Source organism: Orcinus orca, chromosome 7, assembly GCF_937001465.1.
Source record: "Orcinus orca chromosome 7, mOrcOrc1.1, whole genome shotgun sequence".
Lineage (NCBI taxonomy): Eukaryota > Metazoa > Chordata > Mammalia > Artiodactyla > Delphinidae > Orcinus > Orcinus orca.
The window spans coordinates 58,303,630-58,331,370 of NC_064565.1; the positions used below are offsets into that span (position 1 = coordinate 58,303,630).

A 27,741-nucleotide genomic window follows, 5' to 3' on the forward strand; every position below is an offset into this window, starting at 1 on the left:
TCTCATTGACCAGAAATGGTCTTATTTAGCTGAAAGGGAGACTGGAAAAAATGCAGTTTTAATCTCTGATTGGCCATACGTTTGGTTAAAAATCAGGGGTGATACTATTACTTATTTATTTATTTATGGCTGTGTTGGGTCTTCGTTTCTGTGCGAGGGCTTTCTCTAGTTGTGGCAAGGGGGGGCCACTCTTCATCGCGGTGCGCAGGCCTTTCACTATCGCGGCCTCTGTTGTTGCGGAGCACAGGCTCCAGATGCACAGGCTCAGTAATTGTGGCTCACGGGCCCAGTTGCTCTGCAGCATGTGGGATCTTCCCAGACGAGGGCGCGAACCCGCGTCCCCTGCATTGGCAGGCAGACTCCCAACCACTGCGCCACCAGGGAAGCCCAGGGGTGATATTATTATAGAGGAAGGGGAGAGCCAATACTGGGGGATAAGTAACAGTCTCTGCCATAATGACAAAATTGGTCAGGCTGCAACCCTTCTCAGAAGAATTTACTCAGTTGATTATTTCTTCCTTGAAACATCCTCCCCCTTTAGTTTCTATGGCACCATATTTTCCTAGTACCTCTCAGGCTGTGCTTATTCTAGTTCCTGTACATGCTTCTCTTCCTTTATCCAGTATCCAAAAAGTTGGAATGCTAGAGGGTTCAGTCTTGGGCCCTCTTTATCTTCACTGTCTGTACTCTCTCTAGGAGAGCTCATCTAATGCCATGGCTTTAAATGTCTTCTATATGCTAATAACTCCAAAATTTGTATCTCCAACCCTGACTTCTCCCCAAAGTTCCAAACTCATTTACCAACTGTCCACTTGACATCTCTACCTGGATGGCTAACAAGTATTTCAAACTAAATGTTTAACTAAGCTAGAATAATGCCATTATCCTGACTAATTGTTCTTAATATTGGAGGAAGGGCAGGGGAAAAGCAATAACCATCTCTTAGTATTTAGAAATGTAAGGGGATTTTTCACTGCCACAATGGTTAGGGGTGCTACTTATATTTCTTCTAAAACTTTTTTTTTTTTACTCAGCATCATGTTTGTGAATTTCATCAGTGTTAATGCATGCAGTTTTGGTTTATTTGTTTTCATCATTGTATAGTTTATTATTTCATTGTTTAATTACACCGCAATTTAGTTACCCATTCTTTTTTGATGGACATTTAATGGATTTCCAATTCTTTACATTTATATACTATGCTGCTATGAATATTCTTGAACATGTCTTCTTATGCACAGATGTAAAAATTTCCCTAGAATATACTTTTAGGAGTAGATTTTGGGGCCATCAGCTATGCATATCATAAACTTTAGCAGATATTACCAAGTTGCTCTCTAAAATAGTTCTACTAAATCTACACTCAAAGAGAAGGTCTTTTAGTATATTATCCTACAAAGTTATGTTGTTAAAGAGATGGACATCAGCATGAGAGAGAGTCTTCTTGATGCTTCATCTGAAAAAAGAACCTTCCTGGTATGCAGCCAGGAATCCATTTTCCCTAAAGGGTGGTGGCTGCATGGAGCTTGGCTCCTAGAAGAGAGACAGAGACAGAGACAGAGATAGAGACAGAGACAGAGAAAGAAAAGGAGAAGAAAAGAAAGAGAAAGTAAAGGATCAGGGACCTGACAGGAACACTAAATGTTTTGCAGTAAGTGGTTTCTGGTAACAGACTGTATCTGCGGTTCTACCCAGACATTGTGCAGGCATAAAAGGAGCAGGGTCATTTGTTTAGGTGTCACTGTCTCTAGGCAGAGTCTGGGTCTTTTCATTCCCACTGCCAAGCTCCACACCAGGACATTAGTAGGCATGTAGTAAATACTATGCTGAACAGCTGAGTGGGCATACGCTGACATGCATATGATTTGCCCTGTTAAATACCTATATTCTCACTGACTTGATCAAAAAGTGAATTAAGTTTTTATTTTGTCTGGTACAAAGTAGAGACTAGATAAATATTTGTTGAGTGGATAAAAGAGAACATGATTCATTTGAATTTAAACTACCTCAGCATAACTCTATTAATTTTTTCTCATTGACTTAACGTTATGTCTGGATTGAACCTATAACTGAATTTTTTTCCAAATAAATTCATTTGATCTGTTTTGGGACTGCCAAAAAACTCTGAAATCACTTAATAGGCAATTTCACCAATACCATTTTAAATTTTCAAGAAAACTCAGGGGAAAATAAAAGATTGCCTCACCACAAGAAAAAACTCCTTTAAGTGACTAAAACTATTGTGCAAAAAGTATACTAATAGAAAAGGGCTCTTGGGAATTCCCTGGCGGTCCAGTGGTTAGGACTCCGCGCTTTCACTGCCGTTGGCCTGGGATTCAATCCCTGGTGGGGGAACTAAGATTAAAAAAAAAAAGAAGGCGGCTCTAGCAGACCAACAGACTTCTGCACTAGATGACCTTTCAGTTTTTTTAAATGACGTTTTTTGTTTGTTTTAAATTAATATATGCTGCTCCTCTTCCTATATGCCACGCACAGTTCCCAGCAAGGTACATATGTTGTATCACATTTAATGCTCACGACAACGGTACGAGGTATAAGATATTTAGCATTGGCCCAATTTTATATGTGAGGGATAGAGAAGTTGAGTAACTTGCCCAAGATCGCACAGCCTGTAAACTGGAGAGCCGTTATTTGAATGCAGGCAGTCTGGTTTCAGAATTCCAGCTCTTTTTTTTTTTTTTTTGGCGGGGCTGTGGATCGTGCGGGATCTTACCTGGACCAGGGATCCAACCGCGTGCCCCCTGCAGTGGGAGCGCAGAGTCTTAATCACTGGACCGCCAGGGAAGTCCTCAGAGTTCCAGCTCTTAAACGATCTACTGTATTGTTTTCTCAACTCTAAGATTCCATGAATTTTTCACTTTTTTAGAATTTTACTTGTCATTTTTTTGAGGGGGAACTATTACGGATAATTAAAACAATTTTTTAAAAAGTATAATCTGAAAAAAGTCAACCACTTCATGTGAATGGACGGCCTAAGGAAGGGCTGGAAATACAAGTTCTGTCCAGAAATACTTAAATATTTAGCCTAATATCCTCCAAGGTCCCGCTGGCCATTTTAACCCAAACTCCTCGAACTGAGGGCGGGACTTCTCCGGCCTTGGGAGCCCGCGGCAGCAGCGCATGCTCAGAGCGAGGAGCCGGCTCGGGCCCGCCCGAAGCCCCGCCCACCCTGGCCGCAAGGGCTGCCGGGACAACCCCCATCTTCTTTAGGCGCGTTGGGCAAGCTGGCGGCGCTAGGGATAGGAGACGTAGCTGTCGCTGTTAGTGACCCTGTGGCGCGTCTCTGTGGGACCGGGAACTTAAAGGTGAGCAACTCCAGGTGGCTAAAAAGAAGGTACAAAAGGGTCTGCTTTGCGTGGTGCGCGACGGCGCGTTCCCTTTCCTTGCTGCTTCACGCTGGTTGCGTGCGCTCCTCGCCTTCCTCGCGTTCGGGGCGAGCGCCTCGTGGGCCGCAGCCGGAGGCGGCGCGCTGGGCTGGGGAGTGAGGGGCGCGGGCAGCCGCGAGGTGGGGAGCCGGCCTCTGCGTTCCTCACAGGAGCTGGGGTTCCCCCGCACGTGGTTGGGGCACAGGCGACCGAGGGGTTGCTTTGGGACGGGCTGTGGCGGGTTCTTTGGACCCAGGCTGCCCGCATCCCCACTGCGTCTTTAAGGTTTCGTACCTCCACCGCTTTCCAGTGTCGCCGAAAGCGGATGTTTCTGTCAGACTGTGTACGTTTCTGGAGAGGTCGACGTGGGTTAAACGCCGAAGTGTTCCTTGGATCGTGTGGGACAGATTGGAGGCCGGGGAATCGGGGCCGCAGGTGTTCCCCTGGCGTCACTCTCTTGGGTTTTAAAGGTCCTCATTCACTCACATCAAGGCTTCTGAGCGAAATTGGAAAGTGAGGGTAATATTTCACTTCTAGTTGTATGTACATTCTGAGAAAGTATCTCATGAAGTTCCAAAATTGGGTAGGCCAAAGAAGTCTTACAAAGACTAAATAGGTCTTTTATCTCACCCTTTGTTTTATAGGGGGCCCTAGATCACAGTAATAACTTAGGAATTATGATCGGCAGCCAAAGCGTAAGATTGGCCAAATTTTATAGTGAGATGTTGCACCATAGGAGGGCTTCCAGTGTGCATCCAGGTTGTATTGCATAGCAATTACAAATTGTAAAGCCATGCCTCCAAGAAGTGTACCAGTCATAGTTCATCGCTAGAGTTAATTAATGGCAGATATCCTTGATGAATTCTTTTAAATATACTGTTGTACACGGTGTTTGGATGGTTTTAATGGAGCACTAGAAGCAAGTGATTTGAAGTCAGGAGACTGTTATCCCTAGCAAACCAACTTCACAGCTTTATTTTTTCCTACAATGCTATTGTCAGGGATGTGAAACAGGAAACTGGCTGTAAGGTTAACCATTGTATTAGTAAATTAGTAGGCATATGCCCAGTTTAATGTTTTATTAGTGTCCTCAGGTTCTCAAATGATCATTTTCCTATGTTCCTTATCATTAGCATTTATTTAATCTAACCCTGACTGTATGTAGTGTTTGAATTTTTTTTACCTTAAAGTTTTGATACATAATCTTGTTGATAACAAGTTTTTGGTAAGTCAGCTATGACTAATTTTAAACGAAATTCGGCCCACACCAAACAAGACTGAGATCCACAGTAATATACTGACAGATGATGATCTACTTAAACCTGGTAATGATTGGTAAGTGGTTGAATGGAGATTTTTCCCTCAAAGCTTTCTAGATCAGCTAAATGAAGATAACCACTCACTTTGTTATAGAAGATGGAACAGTGATTTACTGGAAGGGGTGTGGATTATCCATAGATTTTCATCACTAATTTCAAAGTTTTCTTTTGTTGAAATTTGAGAATTGAGTAGAGAAATTGAACCCATGAAATTAAAAATTACTGATTTTTAGGAAAACAGTGGGATATTGATAATTTTAGAACATTCTTTTAATGGTCTTGAGTTTTACGTAAAAAGTAAATAACTTTTTTATGCCAATTTGGGAAATTTTACAGATAGCCAGAATGGCAGAAAATGGTGATAATGAAAAAATGGCTGCTCTGGAGGCCAAGATCTGTCATCAAATAGAGGTATGATTCCTGTGGTATTACACTGCAAAACCAGGCTCTTTGAGAGGAAATTTAGGGCCTCAAAAAAAATACAGATAGACTATTTAATTTCAGTATATTGACCTATTGAACTTTTGGTTTGTCTTTGATTCTTGGAGTTAGATAAACATACAGTAGTATACAGTTTTATATTGGTGGAGCCTGTTTCTGAAACTCAAGAACAAAGACATTTCAAAAGGTAACACTATAGTGTTAGTTAACTTTTTTCTCCTAGTCTGTAAAGCGAGGATAATAGTGTACCCTCCTCATAAGGTGGTTGTGAGGATTACATTAGTTCACAAAATGTAAAACATTTGGAATAGTGCCTAGCACATAGTAAAATAATTTTTAAAATCCTTTGTAAAATGCCTTCCCTGTTAAATAGCACTTTATTCTTGCAGGTCCTAGTAGTTTTTCCTGCCCAATTAGGTGTTCTCAGCCATTGTAACTTTTTAAAGGTGTTTTTTTGTTTGTTTGTTTTTTGGGTTTTTCTTTTTTTGGTGGTGTTTTTTCTTTTTTTTTTTTTTTTTTGATGTGACCATTTTTAAAGTCTTTATTGAATTTGTTACAATATTCTGTTTTATGTTTTGGTTTTTTGTCCGTGAGGCATGTGGGATCTTAGCTGGAACCTGCAGCCCCTACATTGAAAGACGAAGTCTTAACCACTGGACTACCAGGGAAGTCTCAGCTATTGTAACTTTTAAGAGTATCTGTTTTCTCTTAACATTTTTTTTGAATTTAGGTATTGTATTTAAGTTGGTGCTTTACAGTATCAGTAATGGCTACATGGGAAATTATCTCTTAATTTATGTTTTATATTCTTAATGAGGAACTTAAGATCATATTGTTTGGTGTTTTTTTGCAACTCTCAGAACTTTTTCAAAGTTGCACTTCTCTGTTATTTTAAATTTCCTGTGTTACAGCTTTTTTTATTAATTTCTTTATAATTGTGAAGAAAACTGTATATAGAAAAAGTTAATAATGTCCCACAACCTGCCACCTCTCAAATCTCACCCTCTTGAGGTAATCAAGGTTAAAAGCCTGATAAATACCTTTTCACAAATTGGTCAGTGCTCACAGTAACATAATTTTTTCCCTTTTCCCCCCACCAAACATAGGATGCATTATGGGGGAGTAGTTTTGTATCATCAGTAATTTACGCCATCCCCTATTTGATATGTAGGACATATCCAATTTTTTAGCTGTAGTAATTCTACGATGAATATCTTTATATATAAATGTTACTAAACATGTTTATTGATTTCTCTAAGATAAAATTCCTAGAGGGAGATGTACTGCCTCAAGGGTTATACATGTTTTTTTAGAACTTTTGATGGTTTTTTTTTTGTGGTATGCGGGCCTCTCACTGTTGTGGCCTCTCCCGTTGTGGAGCACAGGCTCCGGATGCGCAGCTCAGCGGCCATGGCTCACGGGCCCAGCCGCTCCGCGGCATGTGGGATCCTCCCAGACCGGGGCACGAACCCGTGTCCCCTGCATCGGCAGGCGGACTCTCAACCACTGGAAGGAAGCCCCCAGAACTTTTGATTTTTGATACTTACTGCCAGTTAACATCTCTACCTGCATGACCATTTCTGTGTTCAGGCCAATACTGGGTATTCTTGTCTTTAGAGTTTTGGCTAAATGCTTTTCATTGCTTTAAATTGCATTTATTTGGTTAATAGTGAGCTTGAACTTTTTAATGTTTATAGTATATTTTTATTTTTAGTAATTAAAAAAAAATGTCCTTTACTGGGACTTCCCTGGCAAACAAGTGGTTAAGACTCCATGCTTCCAATGCAGGGGGCACGGGTTCCATCCCTGGTTGGGGAACTAAGATCCTGCATGCAGTGTGGTGTGGCCAAAACAAAAGTGTCCTTTACTCATTTTTCTATTAGGGTTTTCAGAGGTTTTTTTTCTTCTTTGTTGATTTATAAGAAGTATTAATAAGCTTTTGTGTTTGTCTTTTACTTTTTATGCTACTTTTGGCATTCCAAGTAGTCACACCTGAGTCTTTTCATGTATACTTTTTTCTTTGTTTTTATACTAAGGAAGAGTGCCTCTGTGCTTAAATTAGGTAAATACTCACCCAATTTTTTTTTAACCTCTTTATTGGAGTATAATTGCTTTACAATGGTGTGTTAGTTTCTGCTGTATAACAAAGTGAATCAGCTATACATATATCCCCATATCCCCTCCCTCTTGCGTCTCCCTCCCACCCTCCCTATCCCACCCCTCTAGGTGGTCACAAAGCACCGAGCTGATCTCCCTGTGCTATGCAGCTGCTTCCCACTAGCTAGCTATTTTACGTTTGGTAGTGTATATATGTCCATGCCACTCTCACTTCGTCCCAGCTTACCTAATTTTTTAACTTTTAAATTTTTCTATTTTTTTAAAAATTAGAGTGATTAATCAGATTATTCTAGTTTCTTAAATTTAACAATCTGTTCTTTCCACACTGACTTGAAATAAGAGGCTTTTCATATACCAAATCCTTAAATGTTTTTGTTTTAAGGCTTTCTAATCTGTTGTCACATCTGCTAAATATATTGTTTCAATAATTATTTTTAGTTTTATCTTTCTGTTAATATGTATTATAAATATTACAGTGTATTTAAGAGAAAATGTTTATTGCCAGGTTTTGTTTTTTTTTTTAATATTTATTTATTTTGGCTGTGCCGGGTCTTAGTTGTGGCATGGGGACTTCTTAGTTGTGGCATACCTGTGGGATCTAGTTCCCCGACCAGGGATTGAACCTGGGCCCCCTGCATGGGGAGCATGGAGTCTTACCCACTGACCACCAGGGAAGTCCCACCAGTTAAGTTTTTACATGTATTTTTAAGACTAGGACTTGGTGATGTAGTGGTAATTTTTTATACTCAATATTATACAGTGCTCTGCAATATACTGTAATTATCTTGCAGTATTATTTTGGTGACTTCAATTTGCCACGCGACAAATTTTTAAAGGAACAGATCAAACTGGATGAAGGCTGGGTACCTTTGGAGATAATGATAAAATTTAATAGGTAAAGACCTTTTTTAAATTATAAGATTTTCTGCTAACAGCAAGTGCTACTACTAAGTTTTACAATGCTTTTATATATATTTTTTTGCAGGTTAAACCGTCTAACAACAGACTTTAATGTAATAGTAGAAGCATTGAGCAAATCAAAGGCGGAACTTATGGAAATAAGTGAAGATAAAACTAAAATTAGAAGATCTCCAAGCAAACCCCTCCCTGAAGTGACTGATGAGTATAAAAATGATGTAAAAAACAGATCTGTTTATATTGTAAGTGGGCCTTTAATGCATTTAATTATATCTTAAATTTATTTAGAAAGCACATAAGGTGGATAAGAATAAGGGCTCAGGAATCATAGCTTCACCACTTACTGTATATCCTTGGGCAATATTCTTAGCCTCTGTAAGCTTTATCTTCATAAATGGGGATAATATTTTTTACCTTATAGAACTGTTGTGAGAATTAAATGAAAAAACCCATATAACATTGGACAAAATCTTTGACATACATATTGTAAGTACCCAGTGCACATCAACAGTTCTTACTTATCAACAGCTAAACTTGTTAGCTGTTTTCTTTAGCACATTAATTTTTAAGTAGATTTTTTTATTCTGCAAAAATTCAGACATACAGAAGTAGATTGAATATATAATGTACCATTATCCAACTTCAACAGTTACTAACGTGATTAATCTTGTTTTATCTTTGGCCTATCTGGATTATTTTGAAGTGAATCCCAGATAAATGAGTCATTTCTATTGCACTGGTCAACAATGGCTCTTAACCAGAACTATTAAACATTTAAGAGACAGAGAAAGAGAGATATATATATCCTCGCTTCATTTCAAGACAAAATAAATCAGAATTTCTGACAAATCGTTTACTTGAGTTGTCATTTGTACATTTCTTCCTACTCTTCACAGAAAGGCTTCCCAATTGATGCAACCCTTGATGACATAAAAGAATGGTTGGAAGATAAAGGTCAGGTACTAAATATTCAGATGAGAAGAACATTGCACAAAGCATTTAAGGTATGGTTGTATGATGTAACAGACATTTTCTAGTAGAAAAATACTTGGGATGTAACTAAAAACACCCCAACTTTTCTTCCACTTCTAATAGGGATCAATATTTGCTGTATTTGATACCATTGAATCTGCTAAGAAGTTTGTTGAGACCACTGGCCAGAAGTACAAAGACACAGACCTGCTAATACTTTTCAAGTAAGTCAACTTGCTGATTTTTTTTTTTTGGCCACTTAGTTGTCTGGAATTGACACACTGGGGTAAGGAGTATAGCATAACATTCCCTACAGTAAGACCAGTATTTTTAGTATCCTTAGGCATCCTTTGAGAAATGCTTGAAGTTTGCTCACTGGAACTACTAGTCCTTTGAGACTGTAAGGAAGTGTTAGGACCTTTTCAAGCACGTAATAAGGGAGGTTAAGTTTTAGTACTTATTTTGCATGTGAAACTTATAGTTAGGCTTGATGATAAAATCTGAGCTTTTGGTGTGGTTAGAGAATAAATCACTGTACAATTTTTTTTATCTATTCTCGTAATCTATATATGCCTGTATTTTTATACAGTACAAAGGATTATTTAATAGAGATTTGAATCACATTCTTGGTGTGTGTGTGTGTGCGCACCTGTGTGTCTAAAAATTAGGACAAACCAGGACATTTTCATGATATGGTTGTAGGGCCATAATCCCCTACTTTTGCATTGCACAGTCTTCTAAATGCTGTATACTAAATCTGATGGACTTAGAGATGCACAGTGATAAATCATGCTGTCAGTGTTAAACTCTCAGAAAGATTTTTTTAACTTGTGATTTTCATAATTGCTCTTATTCTTGGGTCTCAGGGATTTCAGAATTTTTGCTTTTGTGAAATTAACACTAAAAAACTATGAAGCAAAGTAGTTGCATAACTTTTGGTATACTTTCTCTTTTCTATACATGAAAAATGAAAATCAGCATGAGATTCTTAGCGAATATAGGGTTTCTTTTTTGTGGTGATGAAAATGTTCTGAAATTCATTAGTAGTGATGATGTACAATTCTTAATATACTAAAAGTCATTGAATTATATGCTTTAAAAGAATGAATTTTATGGCATGTGAATTCTTTCTTAGTAAAGCTGTTATTTTAAAAAATAAGAGTGACTTCCTTAATGTATTTTGAACTTATAGGTAATTTTGTTGAGAATGTAACATTCATTCTTGTGCGATGTCTTAAATCATTCAATGTAATTTGCAGTCCTCTTTGTTCTCATGAACTTATTAGCCTTTATATTTTGTGTCCTTCAGGGAAGATTACTTTGCAAAAAAAAATGAAGAAAGAAAGCAAAATAAAATCGAAGCTAAATTACGAGCTAAACAGTAAGTATGTTGAGCTAATCATAACATTTTAGTTCCTTAAAGCTTTGACAGGTAAAATTATTGGTTCTGGGAAGTGAGGCTGATGATGAGCTCTGAAATGAGTACAGTAGTCCTTTCTTTTGCTAATAAAACATTGAGGTCTTAAGCTGCCTTGATAATCTTGGGGCCACATTGCGTTGCACTCTAGCATCAGACAGTCAGAAAGCCTAAGGACTGGCTTTGGTTATTAAGTAGTTTAGTCATCATGCTTAAGGTTAACTTTATCAGGGTTTAATTTTCTCATACATGAAGTAAATGGAAACGTTCTAATGATATTTTTACTTGTAGAGAGCAAGAAGAAAAACAAAAGTTAGCAGAAAATGCTGAAATGGTACGTATATATTACTAAGAAATCTGTAATTCAAATTTAGGAGAATAAAAAACCTGGGGACTTTTTAAAGAACATATGTAAGCAAGTCTACAGTTGTCATAGCACTGAAGTATTAGCCAAATATTGCCTAAAATTGTTACTTATTCAGCGCAGTAAGATTTATATAATAACTATTATTTGCTGGAGAAGTTAAAATCAGAAGCCATTGTAGAACAAAGGATGATAAAGGAAAATGCACCAACTATTTAAACTTATACTACTTCAAAACAGCATTTTAGTTTCTAGCTTATTCCTTGTATGTGTGTGTATATATATATATATATATATATGTATGTATGTATGTATGTATGTATAGAGAGAGGGAGAGGGAGGTATATGCCATTTCTGGTTTGTGGTTGCTTTTAAGAAACTTACCACCTTATATATTTTTATAGAAATCTCTAGAAGAAAAGATTGGCTGCTTGCTGAAATTCTCGGGGGACTTAGATGATCAGACGTGTAGAGAAGATTTGCATATCCTTTTCTCAAATCATGGTGAAATAAAATGGATAGACTTTGTCAGAGGAGCCAAAGAGGTTTGGAAATATTCATATGCTTTTAACCACTCAGTTTAAAAATTCATAGAAACTTATCTTTTAGAAGATGACATTAGTAGAAGAAAGCAATTTTTTGTTAGTATGTTTATGAAAATAGTTTCTACTTGGTCATTTACTTTGTTTTATTATTGCTGTAACTGGATGTGATGTCTGATATTTTCTGAATTGTGCTATAAATAACTGTTGGAATTAGTGACTTCAAGTTTTTTAATAACTTCCTGATGTTCAGTAAAATTCCCTGGCCTTTGTTTTCTGTCTTTGGTGTAGGGAATAATTCTGTTTAAAGAAAAAGCTAAGGAAGCACTGGATAAAGCAAAAGATGCAAATAATGGTAACCTACAATTAAGGAACAAAGAGGTCACCTGGGAAGTACTAGAAGGAGATGTGGAAAAAGAAGCATTGAAAAAAATAATAGAAGATCAACAAGAATCCCTAAACAAGTGGAAGTCAAAAGGTCATTAATTCTGATTTTCTTTGACTATTTAACTCATTTGCTTGGGTAAAAATTTTAATTGGTGGTAAAAGACATTGACGAGAGGTTTAAAACATTACGGATTTCTCAATTTTGTCTCTACAGGTCGCAGATTTAAAGGAAAAGGAAAGGGAAATAAAGCTGCCCAGATTGGGTCTGCTAAAGGAAAAGTACAGTTTCAGGGCAAGAAAACTAAATTTGACAGTGATGATGAACATGATGAAAATGATGCATCTAGTAAGTTTTTTAAAGTCCTTTGGTACTTTGATGAGAAATTATTTGTGGGAGAGAACAGCAATGTGGTTTTACAACTTCTATGTAAGTGATGTTCTCAGATTGTGATTGACCTTGGTTATGCTATTTTACATGTGGAAATCAAAGATGTTGGGAAGCTAAGTTTAGAGAGCCAGGTCCGTACTAAAGGAAAAGCGTTTTCTCATTGGTGTAGGAAAGTTGTTGCTAATCTGTTTAAACAATTATTTTTTATAGTTATGCTTAGTATTAAAATAGAGCAATGCTTACAGTGAACTTAATGAAAATTAATTGTCATTGTATAGGGCCAGAGAAAAGAGCAAGAGAAGAAACAGACAAAGAAGAAGAACCTGCATCAAAACAACAGAAAACAGAAAATGGTGCCGGAGACCAGTAATTTAGTAAACATTTTTTATTCATTTTAATTAGATTTTAAGCTGCTTTTGTCTCTGGAGGCTTTTAAAAAGAAAACCGAATTAGGTCCACTTCAATGTCCACCTGTAAGAAAGGAAAATTTTTTTGTTGTTTAACTTGTCTTTTTTTGTGGTTGTTATTGTTATCAAAATGAGTATTTTTTTATGTATAATTCTGTTTGTGTTCTTTCAGATTATTCAAATATCAAAAGAAACATCCTTCCACTAAATTGCCTTTGTAATATGAGAATGTATTAGTACAAAGTAATAAAATGTATACTGCATAAAAATAAAATTAGTTTATTTTTTATTTTTGTGCCCAAAGTATTTGAGAATTTATCTTAAACCAGCATATTGGCTGTTGTGGTTATAGGCCCATCCCAGAGTTAAGTATTTATCTTCTAGGCTGGCTTTCTGTATTCACTCAAACAACTTGATAACATTAGAAGTAATTACTTACTGTGAAGTTTTTCAGTACTGAATGTAGATAAACTAGAATCAAGAGACTTACTGATTTTCTTTTATGAAACTTGTATGATGCCGGCAGGTCATATCGTAGCTCTACAAAACAAAAGCCACCTAAGGGTAAAAATTATACTTCCAAACATTTACGGCCCTTGACTTAAAAAAAAAAAAAAGAAAAAAATTAAGGAAGTACTAAATGCTGATAAGCCAGACATTTCAGAGCTGTCACTTAATTTATCCAGGACTGATTGATTTGATATATCCCCACAATAAGCCATGGCAAACAGCCTGGCATTTGTTTTGATCATTTTTTTATATCAAAATTTGAGATTATGGGGAAGAGTATAGAAGGTTAACAAGTGGTCAAAGTGTATCCCATGAAAATATGATCATATCTTCCTATTTTTAATTTCCTAAATAATCTATAGCTACCAATTGCACAACAACCATGCTTATTTTAAAAATTTCCGGTTTGGATTTTAGTAATGGTAGTAAGTAGCTAATTATTTTCTACTGAGCTCTCAAATGAAAAACCACTTTTCATATTCTTTTCTTCTAAAGGATAATGTAGGTTCTCAAAACTTAGCACTGATCAACTTTAGAGGGATGGCAGTAAGTCTACCTACCTATGCTTCATATTTTGCAACAAATTCTAACTCTCTAAATCACAGCTTTCAACTTTTAATGTGCAATCAAATCACCTTCAAATCAAATCAAATCCTGTTCAAATGCAGATTATAATTCAGTAGGTCTGGGTGCATCCTGAAATTCTTCAAGTCTGACAAGCTCCCAAGGGATGTCGATGCTGATGGTCCACATTTGAGGACCACACTTGGAGTAGCAAGGCTCTGGCCTGGTGTGCTACTACTGGAACTGTTCTAAGGTCTGCATGTTGCATATTATAATACCTTAAACTAGGTAAGGAGTGACAATACTGAATATACTAGGAAGACAGACTTTTACACATTACATTACTAATTATTATGAAGGCAATAGATCTAGTTATGTGGTTAACACTATTAGTACTAATCCAGTCAGTTTATTATTGTGTAAAATAATTTCCCCCTTATTGTACTCTTATTTCAGGCTTTTCAGAATTACTTGGATTATAGTTAGCTTCTAGTTACATGCTTTTCCCATTTTGATGTTTGTGAATATTATCCAGTTTACTAATAAAAATGTATCAAACATGATTTACATCATGTGGCTGATGATATTCTATCCCCCACTAAAAAAATTAAAAGCTTCATGTTATTTGACTCCAGGGACAATTAGAAAGTTGAAATAGAAGGGTAATCCAGGCATAATCTGGTGGTATTTTCCAGGAATGAATTTCAAACTAAGGCCTGACAAACTCTAAGCCCAAGCTCTTAAGTCACTGTGATGATTATAAGGTTCTGTCTGAGCCTGGAAAGAACAAATACTTGGGTGCCATTAAAAATTTTCAGTAAAATGCATAAATTGGGACAGTCTTGGGCAAACATTGATACCCTGCCTTTACTCCGTTTCCAACCCACTACCAACCACACACATTTTGCCACACTAAAATACATGTTCTACAATATCTTTTCTCAGCACATGTAAAAATTCTGGTTAGGCTAATGCCTGTTGGCCTTCTTAGATAATTAGAGTTGAGATTTGTTTATGAGAAACATAATTGTCTTACCTGCAATAATATCTATCTTGATTTTCCATTCTGCAGCTTTCTTTTGAATATGCTGGACATAAAATAACATGTTAATGTGAGCTGATCTTTAAAGTTTTTTAAAAATTGCTTTTTACTAATACTTGATATTCAAGCTTTTAAAATTTCATTAGAATTTAATTTAATTTAATTTAAATTAGAATTTTCATTAAAATTTTTTCAACTGGATGAATATTTTGAAAATACAAAACCAAGCCATTTAATGATCTGAGCCAAATTACATAATTAAATTCAAGTAATAAAGCTATAATTTCAGAAGTGCATCAAAGTAAATAATGTACTCATGGTTTCTGCAGCGTTATTTCATCAATATATACAGGTATCCTAGAAACCATTCAGCAGAGATCTATGTCCATGAGCAATTCAGTGGCAGTATGGTACAGAGGTTAAGGACATGGTTTCTGGAACCAGACAGCCTGCATTTGAACTGAAGCTCTATTAGCTATGTAACCCTGAGCAAATTACGCATTTTTTGTGTGCCTCAGAGGTTCCCTCATCCGTTAAATGAGGATGATAATAATATCTCATCAGATTGTTGCAGAATGTGAAAAGTGCTTGGAACTGTGGTGGCATACAGAGCAAGTACTAAATGTTAGCTATTTATAGGTCTAAGAATTTTGAACCAGTTCATAAAATTTTTGATTACTAATTTGTTATAAAAATTGCTTTATGAATTAAAATATATACACAACACTCCAACATTAATAAAAATGGGAAAAAAAGTTGCCCATAATCCCCTAAGTAAATTTTATGCATAATTTTCTAGAACTACTGTAGTAGAGATAGCAATATTTGGTATAAGCATTTTGTTCATGTTGGTAGTGTTCACAGTACTCAAACTGATGGATAAAATACTCAATTATCCCTATGTTTGAGGTTCAAATATTTCCATTATAAACAATACTGACAATATGTTTGTGCTTGTAGTCTGTTCTTGAATTTAATAAATAATCCCAGTTCTGGGCATATTTTTCCCCCTACTTAGAGATCTAAAATTTCTGTATAAGGATATAGACTTTAATACAAATAATATTGTAATTTAATGGAATACTAGGATCTTGGTAAATTTTTGAGAAATAAAGTATGATGACATTTCTTTGCTATCTGAGCCCTAAGATTAGTGAAAGAGGTTTTAGATGTTAGATTATACAATGGAATGTGGTTGGTTCTGGCAGAGATGTCAAAGAATAAATGGGGTAAGCTTGGGATAAACACTGAAAGAACAGTGCCTGGCCTACCTACTTTGCTTTAACTATAAGCCAAGAACTAAATTCTCACAATGCCTAATGAAAGAAGATATGGCAACAGCCGTAAGAGTCATCCAGATTATTAACATATCTGCCAAGATACGCTTATATTTTACCTAAGTATTTCTATCAAAAAATTCTATCAAATGCACCTCTATTATGAATAGAGGGCCAAGCACTTTTAAAAGACAACGGTCTACAGTTAAGGGGTCTGAGGTTAGCTTCAATAACAATGTTACTAGTTATATAGAATACTTAAAACAAGCAAAATTATCACAAAGCTTAGAGCAGATATATCTACAGCATAAACTAAGGACTGTCTTAGTATTAGAAGTTCATTCATTATCATACCTCCTTCACAGTATGCACAATACACACCAGATTAATTTCTCAAATTATTTAGTTGCTGTGCTAATGGAAATACTTCTACACTGCCAAAATAAAAATGGACTTAAGTAAATATTTGCTTAAAATTCTATTAAGCGGATCCAAGACAGTGCTGATACTGCTGCCTCCTGGTGGTGGAACATGGCAATACCAAACAGTGAAGATGGGAGTTCCTTGACTACAGGAATTCATTCAATTAATTAGACTTTGCTGCTTAACTGCACTTTTTATTGGCATATTTTACTTGGTTTGCATGAACTGTATATCAGTAATATAAAATTTATGTTATGCCAAACTGCAGAAGAGTTCATAGCAGGCCTGACTGCTTATCCTTAGAAAGGTCTACATGTTAAGTTTGGCCTTTGGCTAGAGTATGGGAACTTAGATTTTGGGAGAGTTTCCACTCCCCATCCCTTAATAATAGTGGCTCACTGTGCTTAAAATGTTTATGGTGAGTACCTGTTTTGTTACTGGGAGTCTGGAATTTGGGTATGTGCCAGGCAGGGGGTGCCTATGTGATGAGTACCCAATAAACACCCTTGGCACCAAGATTCCAATGACCTTCCCTGGGTGACAACATTTCACATGCCTTGTCACAAAACTTCTTTTCTGGAAGAATTAAGTGCATCCTGTATGACTTCACTGGGAGAGAACTCTAGAAGCTTGCACCTGGTTTCTCATGGACTGTGACCAATGCACCTTTCCCTTTGCTAATTTTGCTCTGTATCCTTTAGCTATAATAAATCCCAGTCAAGAGTATGATGATATGCTCAGTCCTATGAGACTTCCTTGTGAATCATCAAACCTGAAGATGATCTTGGGGACTTCCTCAACACAGGCTTTTTAGATACCAATAATTCCTGGTGTTTGTTTTCACTTACTGAATGGGGATTTATTTACCAGTAAAGTCATGTTGTGTTCTGCTCCTTACCTGCAGGTACCACTACTAATTGTTTAACAGTATACAGGCATACCTCGGAGATATTACAGGTTTGGTTCCAGACCACCGCAATAAAGTGAATATCACAAGAGTGAGTCACCTGAATTTTTTGTTTCCCAGTGCATATAAAGGTTCTGTTTACACTATACTATAGTCTATTAAGTGTGCAATACTTTATTGCTAAATAATGCCAAAACAATTATAATAATATCAAAGATTACGGATCACCATAACAAATATAATAAAAAAATTGGGAATACTGCAAGAATTACCAAAACATGACACAGAGACACAAAGTGAGCAAATGCTATTGGAAAGATGGTGCTGACAGACTTGCTTGATGCAGGGTTGCCACAAACCTTCAATTTGTAAAAAATGCATTATCTACACAATGCAATAAAGCAAATGGCAATAAAACAAGGTATGCCTGTATATATTTTTAGCTATGTAATTTTATATATTTTTAAAGGTTATTAGATTACCATATATTCATAATTTGTTTCCAACTGAATTCAAGTACACTGCATTTGTACAAATAAAAGATTTTTCCTACAAAACTACTTTAAAATCTCTTAATACGTGTCTGATTTAAAATAACAGCTAACATGACAATTGCCAGACACTATTTAAGTGCTTTATAAATATTAACTCATTTAATCCTCACACCAACCCTGCAAAGTATAAGGTGCTCTTAGTTCCTCATGATGTAAGAGTATAGGTGAGTATAGGTGAGTACAGGGTAGGTGACGAAAATGAACTCAAGTACCTTGACCAAGAGAAGACAGCTGGGAAGTAGCAGAGTTCAGATTTGAATCTAGGTAGGCTGGCTCTATAGTCTGTGTTCTTGATCACTATGTTAAACTGACACTAAAAAAAGGTACCACCCCACCCCCAATTTTCTGGAATACATCCTACACAGCCTTATGTGTTATGTGCTGACAGTGAAGAACAATGGAAGAAGTGGGTTCTGAACTCAGATCAGTTTAGCCTCCCAGGCTCAGTGTTCTGAAAAACCAGGCCACCCTTGCCTCCCTTATGCACACCAGGCCACACCAGGACACTGGGATGCACCAACCAGGGCTTACGCAGGCAAACAAGGACATACTGGAACCACCGTTACACCTACTCCTCTATTCCTGAATTATATAATCACTCTCCTGTTAACAGCTCCTGCCTGAACAAACCTTTGACAAAATAAAGCTAATCACAATTGCTAGCTAGTTAAAGGGAAAATTTATTTTCTAAGTGCCAGATGTTTTAAAAGTTCAGGAGAATTAGATACCCTGGTATTTAGTATTCACAGTAAATCCTTAAAATACTGTCATGAATTTAAAAATAAATGACACAGAATATTATGATGATTTGAACTTACTTCTCTAGTTGAGGATTTGTGTAAAGAATATACTGCTGTTCTTGCCATTTCCAAAGCAGTCTTCAGAAAGGCCATATCTGTCCCTGTTAAGAGTAGAAAAAGCCCCTATTTACATTATATACCTGTTATCAAAATAGAAGATTAAAGGAATACTAGGTATTTAGAAACATTTTTTTCCAAACTCCAAAATAGCCATTTCAAATTCTGTAACAAGACAGAGTACAAATAACCAAGATATCTAAATATCTTTTAAGGTTGATGGAATAAAACCAGAATTATACTGTCCCATTTAAATAAGGCTAAAGTAAAAACTTTAATATTATATTCCAAATTAACAACTTTCGAAGAGGGCAGAAGCGAACAAGTAAAGTAGTAATCAGAATGGTGGGGGCAGGTGGAGGGAGAATTTTTTAAACTATGCGTGTCTTTTCCTCTTCTTACTGACTTCTTACCCTCCTTGCCCCCAAAATACATAAAATAAATAGCCACAGTGAATCACTGTTACTGATGGACACATGTTGAAACCTTCAAATGTTGAGACATTAAAAAGAGGTTCTAAAAATATAAAAGCCTTTATAGGATTCATACTCATTCATAAGGGTTAGGTAAATCATTCTAGAAAGCAGATGAAGAATAAGTAATAAGTGGATAAATTTGTTCATTTAGCACAAACTTATGAAAACAAAGATTGAAAAATTCAATTCCCTAGCCATGCATTAAACAAACTGAAATTCAAACTGTAATAACTATACAGGTAAGAGATTGGTTTATTTAATGAACAGTGATAAAATCACTTAACCCAAACAATCAATGAGAAAATGGCTTTTAAAACTTGCTTTTCTACAAAGACACCAGTACACATGATTCTTATTACTAACCTTTATTATTTTTGGTCCCAAAGGGAGGATTCATAATTACTGTATCAAATGACTTGGACATTCTGTTAGATAATGAGCACACGTCACACTGAACCATGTCAACATTTGTTAACTCAAACTCTTCTACATTCCTATTAAATATTTCCAATGCATCTTCATCTATGTCAAATCCAACACACAACCTATAAATATAAAACACAAAGTGACTACTACTTAAAGGTCCCCAGTCAAAACAACAACAAAACCAAAACCATGTACCTTTTTAACCCAACTGACCAAGTGACAGTGAGTGTTGTCTTTTAACAGCATGATTTCCCAAACTGTCAGGGGTTGGAAACTTGGGTTCATATAAAAAAGGGGCATATGACTTCTGCTGTTACTGTTTTTTGTTGTTTTTTTTTTTTTAGTTTGTTTTGATGTTCTGCCCATTCTAAATGTACTCAGTATTAGATTCTTGCTCCTCTCATCTCACACTATAGAGTCCCATAAATATGTCAGTTGATTTTATTTACTCTTCTTATTAAAACCATCCCATACCCAAATAGTATGTACTGGATCACATACCCTGCTCCCAGCATTGCAGTTCCGATGCTAAGCACTCCACAGCCACATCCTAGATCTGCAACCACTTTATTTTCAATGTCATCATATGTGTTATGAATTGTATAGAGCATACATGCTGAATGATCAAAAAAAACATATTAAGGAATAAGTAGGCAAGTTGATGAACAAAATCCAATTTGTGCAAATGACTCTGTAAAACAATTTCTTATCTTTCATTATTTAGACCTCCCCTAAATCGTGTTCCAGATTATTAAAAAAATAGTAAGGTATAATAACTTGGTACGTAGTAAGGATAATAACACATACCAGTGGTTCCACCAAACTAGTCTCTGCTGACAATGCCAAGAATGACAAAACTTTGAGGTAAAATGAGAAAAATAAGGTCAAAATGTTTTATTTTTTCTCAACCTGTTCAAAACATTGCCATACACATATACATATATCAGTTTTTCTTTGATGTTGAAATTTCACTTTTATGAAAGGATGGTAAGAGTAAATAGGTTTAAAAAATTTCTTTCCTTGGACTTCCTTGGTGGCGCAGTGGTTGAGAGTCTGCCTGCCGATGCCGGGGACGCGGGTTCATGCCCCGGTCCGGGAAGATCCCACATGCCGCGGAGCGGCTGGGCCCATGAGCCATGTCCGAAGGACCTGCACGTCTGGAGCGCTCTGCAACGGGAGAGGCCACAGCAGTGAGAGGCCCGTGTACCGCAAAAAAAAAAAAGAAAATCTTTCCTTGTCAAAATATAGACCTGGGAACCCTATGTCAGTTTCCAAAATTGTTGTGAAATTTTACTGATCTTTGAAATCTGTAAGTCTGGGAACCACTAATACTGAACAAGCATTAACATTAAAACAGAACTTTTTTTGCAGCAAGTTTGTCACCATAACACAGGTACTGTAAGTTCAAGCTAGAATGGGAAAGGAAAAGACCTACATCCACAATATAGCCTTTAGACGCATATATTCACACATATATATTCATGATCTACAGACACATGTATCAACTAATGAGACCTGATAAGAGAACTATTGAGGAGCAGAACAGAAGCTGCTGAGATGAGAAAGGGATCTTTCAAATACATGAAGGTTGGGGCTATACTGAAGGTTAAGCATGAGTAACTTCACTGATAACCTCCCTGTGGATATCTGAACCCACCAAGGGCTGCTGGCCATCACTGATGCCCCAGGATCCAGACGTTTTATCAAAAACACAATTACAGGGATGTGTCAGGCTGACTGTGCTGTTCTGATTATTGCTGCAGGTGTTAGTGACTTTGAAGCTAGTATCTCAAAGAATTAGCACAACCATGTGTATATTACACACTGGCTTTGAAACAACTGATTGTTATTTGGGGGGAAAAAAAAAAAAAGGATTCCACTAAGAAACCCTGCAGCCAGAAGACATTAAAGAAATCATTATCTAAATTGAGATAACTGGTCTTACCTCAGACACAATTTTGTGCAATTTTTGGTTGGAATTTTGGTTGGAATTATGACAATATGTAAGTGCAGGTATACTTTTTCCTTGACTTTCTTTGGCAGCTTAGAAACAGAACTATGTTGAAGTTAGGGGGACTCCTCCTTGCAGATGTTCCCAACAAAATTAATTTTCCTAAGACTCCCTCAATGACTTTGGTAATATGTTTATTAAATATAAATGGTTTTTCCTGTGTTCTTTTACTTCCAGTATCAATCTCTCACATCAAGCAACACTGCTGATTCTCTGATCATTTGTTAAAATTGAAATGCATCCTCATCTTTAACATAGCACCTATTATGGATCTGTTAAAACTCAGTCCTTCCACTACCAACTCTAGTAATTCATTTCCAGGGCAGAGTATAACGCGTAGGAATCCTCGTACTGGCAATTCGTTACACCGGGAAATGGATCCTTATTTAGCAAGTATTTACTGAGCTCCTGAGTGGTACCAGGAACTCTTCTAGGCTCTGGGAATTGTGTGAAAAAGACCAGCACATTTTTGTCCTCAAGGAGTTAATAGTGTAATAAGATTAACAAACACATTAAAAAGTGTCTGACACTGTTGAGGGGTATGCAGAAAAACAAACAGTAAAACGATAGAGTGTCTCGTGCTTGGGATGTTTTCAGGTGCCATGTCAAGGAAGTCCTCTCTAACGCAACATGAAATCTTAGAGCAGAATTCCTCTAGACTTTCTCTGTATCCAAATAACTGTTCTATTTTCACAATGGAATGGGTAGACAGGACTAACCTGCGAGACAAGGGCATGGTCAGCTGCCGCCCTACCTGCAATGTGCGGCCTGGTTGGATACTGTTCTAGAAGGAGCTTGGGCTTTTCGAATCCATCCACTTGTTGCAGGCGACTCTCTAGTTCCTTAAGCCTTAATTTCTTCATGTTTTAAAAAGGGTGCGTTCGCAGGGTTTAACGGCGCTGGATCTGCAGAGAAACCTACTTCACCTGGATCTCCCCGCCAACTCCGATGCCCCGCCCCTTTTTCAGGGCCGCGGGCTGAGGGCCAGGCTGGGAACGCAGGGCGCGAAAGGTACACCCGGCTCAGGCGGTTCTCGCTCTCCTTCCCGCGCCAGCGGTGGGCAGAGTCCCCGACCAGCCTTCGGTCCGCCTCCAGGGTGCCCCGCGCTGATACTGGACTAGAGTCGCCGAGGGCTCCTCATGCCGCGTCTCCGCCCTTCCACAGGCTGCTCTCGCCTCGCCCGGGACCGGAAGCGCCGTCACGCACGCGCACACGCGTCCGCCATCTAGCGGCCCCACGCCGAGCTGCAGCCGCGGCCCCGCGCACGGGTTCCGATGGCAGCCGAGCGCTTCCTTCGCCTCCACAGCGGTGCGGTCGGCACCCGCAGGAAAGCCCGCCTTTCTCGCCCCGCAGGGGCCGGCCCCTGCCACCTGTCGCGTGGCCACTACCGCCTAGTGTTTCCTTGAGTACCGTCAGGTCCTTGAAGGAAGTGGGGAGAAAGAGGGTGAAGGTGAGGGTGAAAGTCACGGTCGATTTGTTTTAATGCCCACTGTGGTCCTTTCTGCCTCCTGTCTCCCAAGCTCCCTCTCAAAGAGTAGCAATCTCCACTCACCTTTGCTTTCTTTGCCAGTCGCATGCCCTACTTTGTTTCCCTCTTTTTAGGTCAACTCTGTCACTTACCTCAGCTCTTACAGCGTGGTGATGTCCGAGAAGCCCAAGCAAGAGAGAGTTTAGATTAAGGAATGGGAAGTGGTGTCAAATGCTGGAAAGAAGTTAGAAGCTTTCATAGAGTAGGAGCAGAAGCTGAGTTGTCGCGGTTGGAGAACTAAATGGAAGTTAAGTAAATGGAAGTTAAGGAATTAGAAAGAGTAAATGGGAACAATTCTTAAGAAAAGTGGCTAAGAGGAGTGAGAATGGCTGATGCTTAGTAAGGTTGGGGGAAGTTATTTATTTATTTATCTTTTAACTGATAGAAGGATTTGTGAACATACCTAAATTCAGACAGAATAGAGGTAGTTGAAAGGCAGGGGTTCAAAACTCAAGAAAGAGGATATTGGATGGAGTTAGGATCCTGAAAAGGAATGATCCAGTGCTTAAGTGAAAGGATTGCCTTTAATTTGGGGAATGGACCCTTCTTTTCATTATCAAAGGAAGGGGAAAAAAAGGAGTGGTGGATGAGGATGAAGTAGAGTGGTGTCTGAGGCTGCTACGTCCTATGAAAAACAGAATTCAAAGTTATTTGTTATGAGGATTAAACGAGTTAGTACATGTAAAGTTCTTAGCGCATAAAGTTAGTACATAAAGTTCTTTGTCACATAACAAATGCCCAGTAAATGTTTGGTGGTGGTGGTATCTGTTGAGAGGAAGGAGCTAGAGTGAGCAGTTTGAGCTAGATGGATGATGCAGACTAGCCGAGTATATGGAAGGACAGTTGACCCATCTGAGGCAAAGGCTTTTTTTTTTTTTGAGGTAATTGCAGATTCACACATAATCGTAAAAAACAGCACAGAGATCCTGTGTATCTTTTACCCCGTTTCCCCTAACAATAACATTTTGCAGAACTGTAGTACAGTATCACAACCAGTATATTGACAAATACAGTCAAGACAACATTTCCATCACCTTGAAGATCATTCATGTTGCACTTTTGTAGCCACACCCACTTCACTCCAGCTCCCCCACTCCCTGTTTAACTCCTAGCAACTACTTTCTTTCTACTTCTTTTCTCCATTTTTAGGATCTTGTCATTTCAAGAATTTGATATAAATGGAAGTATACAGTATATAAACTTCTGGGACTGGCTTTTTTTTTACTCAACATAATTTTCTGGAGATCCAAGTTGTGTGTATCAATAGTTTGTTCCTTTTTACTGCTATGGTATGGATGTACCAGTTTGTTTAACTGGTAGAAGATAGATATTGAAGAATATCTGGGTTGCCTCAGCTTTTTGTCTATTACAAATAAAGTTGCTATGGAAACTTCTGTAAAATTTTTGTGTGAACCTAAGTTTTCATTTCTCTGGGATAAATGCCTAGGAGTGCAATTGCTCAGTGCAACTGCCCTGTGGTAATTGCATGTTTAGTTTTTCAAGAAACTGTCAAACTGTTTTCCAGAGTGGCTATAACATTTTACATTCCCACCAGTAATATATGAATGATCCAGTTTCTCTGCATCCTAGCCAGCATTTGGTGTTACTACTATTTTTAATTTTAGCTATTATGATAGACATGTGGTGATATCTCATTGTGGTTTTAATTTCCACTTCCTTAATGGCTAATAATGTTGAACATTTTTTTCATGTACTTTGCCATCTGTATATCCATTTTGGTGAAATATCTGTTCATTTCTTTTGCTCATTTTCTAGTTGAATTGTTTGGTGTGTTTTTGTTTTGTTTTGTTTTTTAATGTTATGTTTTGGGATTTCTTTATATGTTCTAGATACTAGACCTTTGTCAGATATGTGGTTTCCAAGTATTTCTCTCAGTTTGCAGCTTGTCTTTTAACTTCTTAGAATCTTTTGGAAAACAAAAGTTTTAAATTTTGGTGAGGTCCAATTTATCAAGTTTTCTTTTCATATATAGTGATTTTTTAGAAAATTAATTAACTAATTAATTTTTGGCTGCCTTGGGTCTTCATTGCTGCGTGCGGGCTTTCTCTAGTTGTGGTGAGCGAGGGCTACTCTTCATTGCAGTGCGAGGGCTACTCTTCATTGCGGTGTGCGGGCTTCTCATTGCAGTGGCTTCTCTTGTTGCGGAGCACGGGCTTTAGGCACGTGGGCTTCAGTAGTTGTGGTTCACAGGCTCTAGAGCGCAGGCTCAGTAGTTGTGGGCTTAATTGCTCCGCAGCATGTGGGATCTTTCCGGACCAGGGATCAAACCCATGTCCCCTGCATTTTCAGGTCGATTCTTAACCACTGCGCCACCAGGGAAGTCCCTCACATATACTGCTTTTGATGTCAAGCCTAAGAACTCTTTGTCTAATCTCAGAACTAAAAAAGATTTACACCTATGTTTTTATTTCTTGGTAAAGGTTTTATAATTTTCCATTTTTTATTTAATCCATTTCGAGGTATCTTTTTGTACAAAGTGTCATGTTTAGGTAGAGGATTTTGTTCCCTTCCCTATGAATGTCCATTTGCTTCAGCACCATTTGTTTAAAGGGCTATACTTTCTCCATTATTGTTTTTGCACCTTTGTGAAAATTCATTTCAGTGTATTTGTTTGGGTCAATTTCCAGATTTTCTAGTCTGTTCCATTGTTCCGTGTATTCGTACATCCTCCAATACCACACAGTCTTGATTACTGAAGCTATATAATACACCTTGAAATTGGGTAGGCTGATTCTTCCCACTTTCTTCTTCTTTTTTAAAAAAATTTTTAATGATTTTTTTGATGTGGGCCATTTTTTGAAAGTCTTTATTGAATTTGTTACAATATTGCTTCTGTTTTGTGTTTTGTTTTATTGGCTGTGAGGCATGTGGGATCCTAGCTCGCTAACCAGGGATCGAACCCACACCCCCTGCGTTGAAAGGCGAAGTATCAACCACTGGACTTCCAGAGAAGTCCTTATTTTTCTTTTTATAAAGTATTTTAGCTATTCTAATTCCTTTGCCTTTCCATATAGATTTTATTTTATTTTTTAATAGTTAATTAATTAATTGGTTATTCCAGGTCTCAGTTGCGGCTCACGGGCTCCTTAGTTCCAGCTTGCTGGCTCCTTAGTTGTGGCTCCAGGGCTCCTTAGTTGTGCACGCCATCTCCTTAGCTCTGGCATGTGAACTCTCAGTTGCGGCATGCATGTGGGATCTAGTTCCCCAACCAGGGATTGAACCCAGACCCCCTGCACTGGGACCGTGGAATCCCAACCTCTGCACCACCAGGGAAGTCCCTCCATATAGATTTTAGAGTAGTATTGTCTATATTACAGAAAATGTTCTTGGTATTTTAATAGGAATTAGGTTAAATCTGCATTTCAGTTTGTGAAGAATTGCTATGTTAACAACATTGAATCTTCCAGTCCATGAACACAGTCTCTTTTCATTTATTTAAGCCTTTGATTTATTTCATCAGTGTTCTGTAGTTTTCTGCATATGTATTCTACATATTTTGTTAGACGTACACCTAAGTATTTAATTTTTATTTTGCACAAGTGTAAGTGGTATTGCATCTAAAATTTTGTTGTCCGTGTGTTCATTGCTGATATATAGAAATATAGGGTTGGCCAAAGGGTTCGGTTTTTTTTCTATAAGATGGCGCTAGTATCTCTTAGTTGTCTTTAACTTCATTCAAAGTTTTGTTTTTGAATTTTGTTAGATTGCATTGTGACAGCTGTCATATCAGCATGCATTTTTAAAAAAACTTATCAAAATTGGTGAGTTTTTGTGTAGCCATTTTAATATTGAAGATGGAAGAAAAAAAGCAACATTTTTGGCATATTATGCTTTATTAATTCAAGAGAGGTAAAAACGCAACTAAAACACAAAAAAAGATTTGTGCAGTGTTTGGAGAAGGTGCTGTGACTGAATGTGTCAAAAGTGGTTTGCCAAGTTTCATGCTGGAGATTTCTCACTGGATGATGCTACACGGTCGGGTAGACTAGTTGAAGTTGATAGCGATCAAATCGAGACATTAATTGAGAACTATCAACGTTACACCACAGAGATAGCCGACATACTCAAAATATCCAAATCAAGAGTTGAAAATCATTTGCACTAGCTTGGTTATGTTAATCGCTTTGATGTTTGGGTTCCACATAAGCGAAAAAACCTTCTTGACCGTATTTCCGCATGCGAGTCTCTACTTAAACGTAACGAAAATGTTACGTTTTTAAAACAAATTGTGACGGGTGATGAAAAGTAGGTACTGTACAATAATGTGGAACAGAAGAGATCATGGGGCAAGGAAAATGATCCACCACCAACCACACCAAAGGTCGGTCTTCATCCAAAGAAGGTGAAGTTGTATATATGGTGGGATTGGAAGGGAGTCCTCTATTTTGAGCTCCTTCCGGAAAACGAAACGATTAATTCCAACAAGTACTGCTCCCAGTTAGACCAACTGGAAGCAGCACTAGACGAAAAACATCCAGAATTACAG

The 27,741-nt window shown here is 37.5% G+C and overlaps 2 protein-coding genes across 8 annotated transcripts; one reads left to right on the forward strand and one right to left on the reverse strand.

Moving 5' to 3' along the window:
- Positions 1-3,172: 3,172 nt before the first annotated feature.
- Positions 3,173-12,948, forward strand: SSB (small RNA binding exonuclease protection factor La). Of its 5 annotated transcripts, none has more exons than XM_033423533.2 (13): positions 3,185-3,326; positions 3,697-3,905; positions 5,042-5,116; positions 8,056-8,159; positions 8,250-8,424; positions 9,079-9,186; positions 9,278-9,378; positions 10,464-10,535; positions 10,863-10,905; positions 11,340-11,480; positions 11,769-11,955; positions 12,079-12,210; positions 12,531-12,948. In XM_033423533.2, exons 3-13 carry the CDS (start codon positions 5,051-5,053, stop codon positions 12,620-12,622), a joined length of 1,221 nt encoding a protein of 406 aa, XP_033279424.1. In that variant the 5' UTR covers positions 3,185-3,326; positions 3,697-3,905; positions 5,042-5,050; the 3' UTR covers positions 12,623-12,948. The 5 variants fall into 5 exon arrangements, with proteins under 5 accessions (XP_004267329.1, XP_033279424.1, XP_033279425.1 ...); XM_033423534.2 differs by having other exon boundaries at positions 3,697-3,899; XM_004267281.4 differs by lacking the exon at positions 3,697-3,905 and having other exon boundaries at positions 3,173-3,326.
- On the reverse strand, positions 12,611-22,870 carry METTL5 (methyltransferase 5, N6-adenosine). 3 transcript variants are annotated; one of them, XM_033423536.2, is made up of 7 exons: positions 22,461-22,870; positions 20,197-20,311; positions 19,633-19,814; positions 18,755-18,837; positions 14,770-14,821; positions 13,150-13,217; positions 12,611-12,723 (listed from the first exon to the last, which is right to left on the reverse strand). In XM_033423536.2, exons 1-7 carry the CDS (start codon positions 22,567-22,569, stop codon positions 12,685-12,687), a joined length of 648 nt encoding a protein of 215 aa, XP_033279427.1. In that variant the 5' UTR covers positions 22,570-22,870; the 3' UTR covers positions 12,611-12,684. The 3 variants fall into 3 exon arrangements, with proteins under 3 accessions (XP_033279427.1, XP_004267330.1, XP_033279428.1); XM_004267282.4 differs by having other exon boundaries at positions 13,150-13,199; positions 22,461-22,866; XM_033423537.2 differs by lacking the exon at positions 22,461-22,870 and adding an exon at positions 22,426-22,442.
- Positions 22,871-27,741: the final 4,871 nt, after the last annotated feature.

Coding starts and splice junctions, on each gene's coding strand:
- SSB (XM_004267281.4), top strand. CDS start 5,051: ATGGCAGAAAATGGTGATAATGAAAAAATGGCTGCTCTGGAGGCCAAG. Junction 10,536..10,862: donor GCTAAATTACGAGCTAAACA/GTAAGTATGTTG, acceptor TTTTACTTGTAG/AGAGCAAGAAGAAAAACAAA. Junction 11,481..11,768: donor TTGTCAGAGGAGCCAAAGAG/GTTTGGAAATAT, acceptor TCTTTGGTGTAG/GGAATAATTCTGTTTAAAGA.
- METTL5 (XM_033423536.2), bottom strand. CDS start 22,569: ATGAAGAAATTAAGGCTTAAGGAACTAGAGAGTCGCCTGCAACAAGTG. Junction 14,822..18,754: donor ACAAATCCTCAACTAGAGAA/GTAAGTTCAAAT, acceptor TTTTATGTCCAG/CATATTCAAAAGAAAGCTGC. Junction 13,218..14,769: donor CAAGATAGATATTATTGCAG/GTAAGACAATTA, acceptor TTTTACCCTTAG/GTGGCTTTTGTTTTGTAGAG.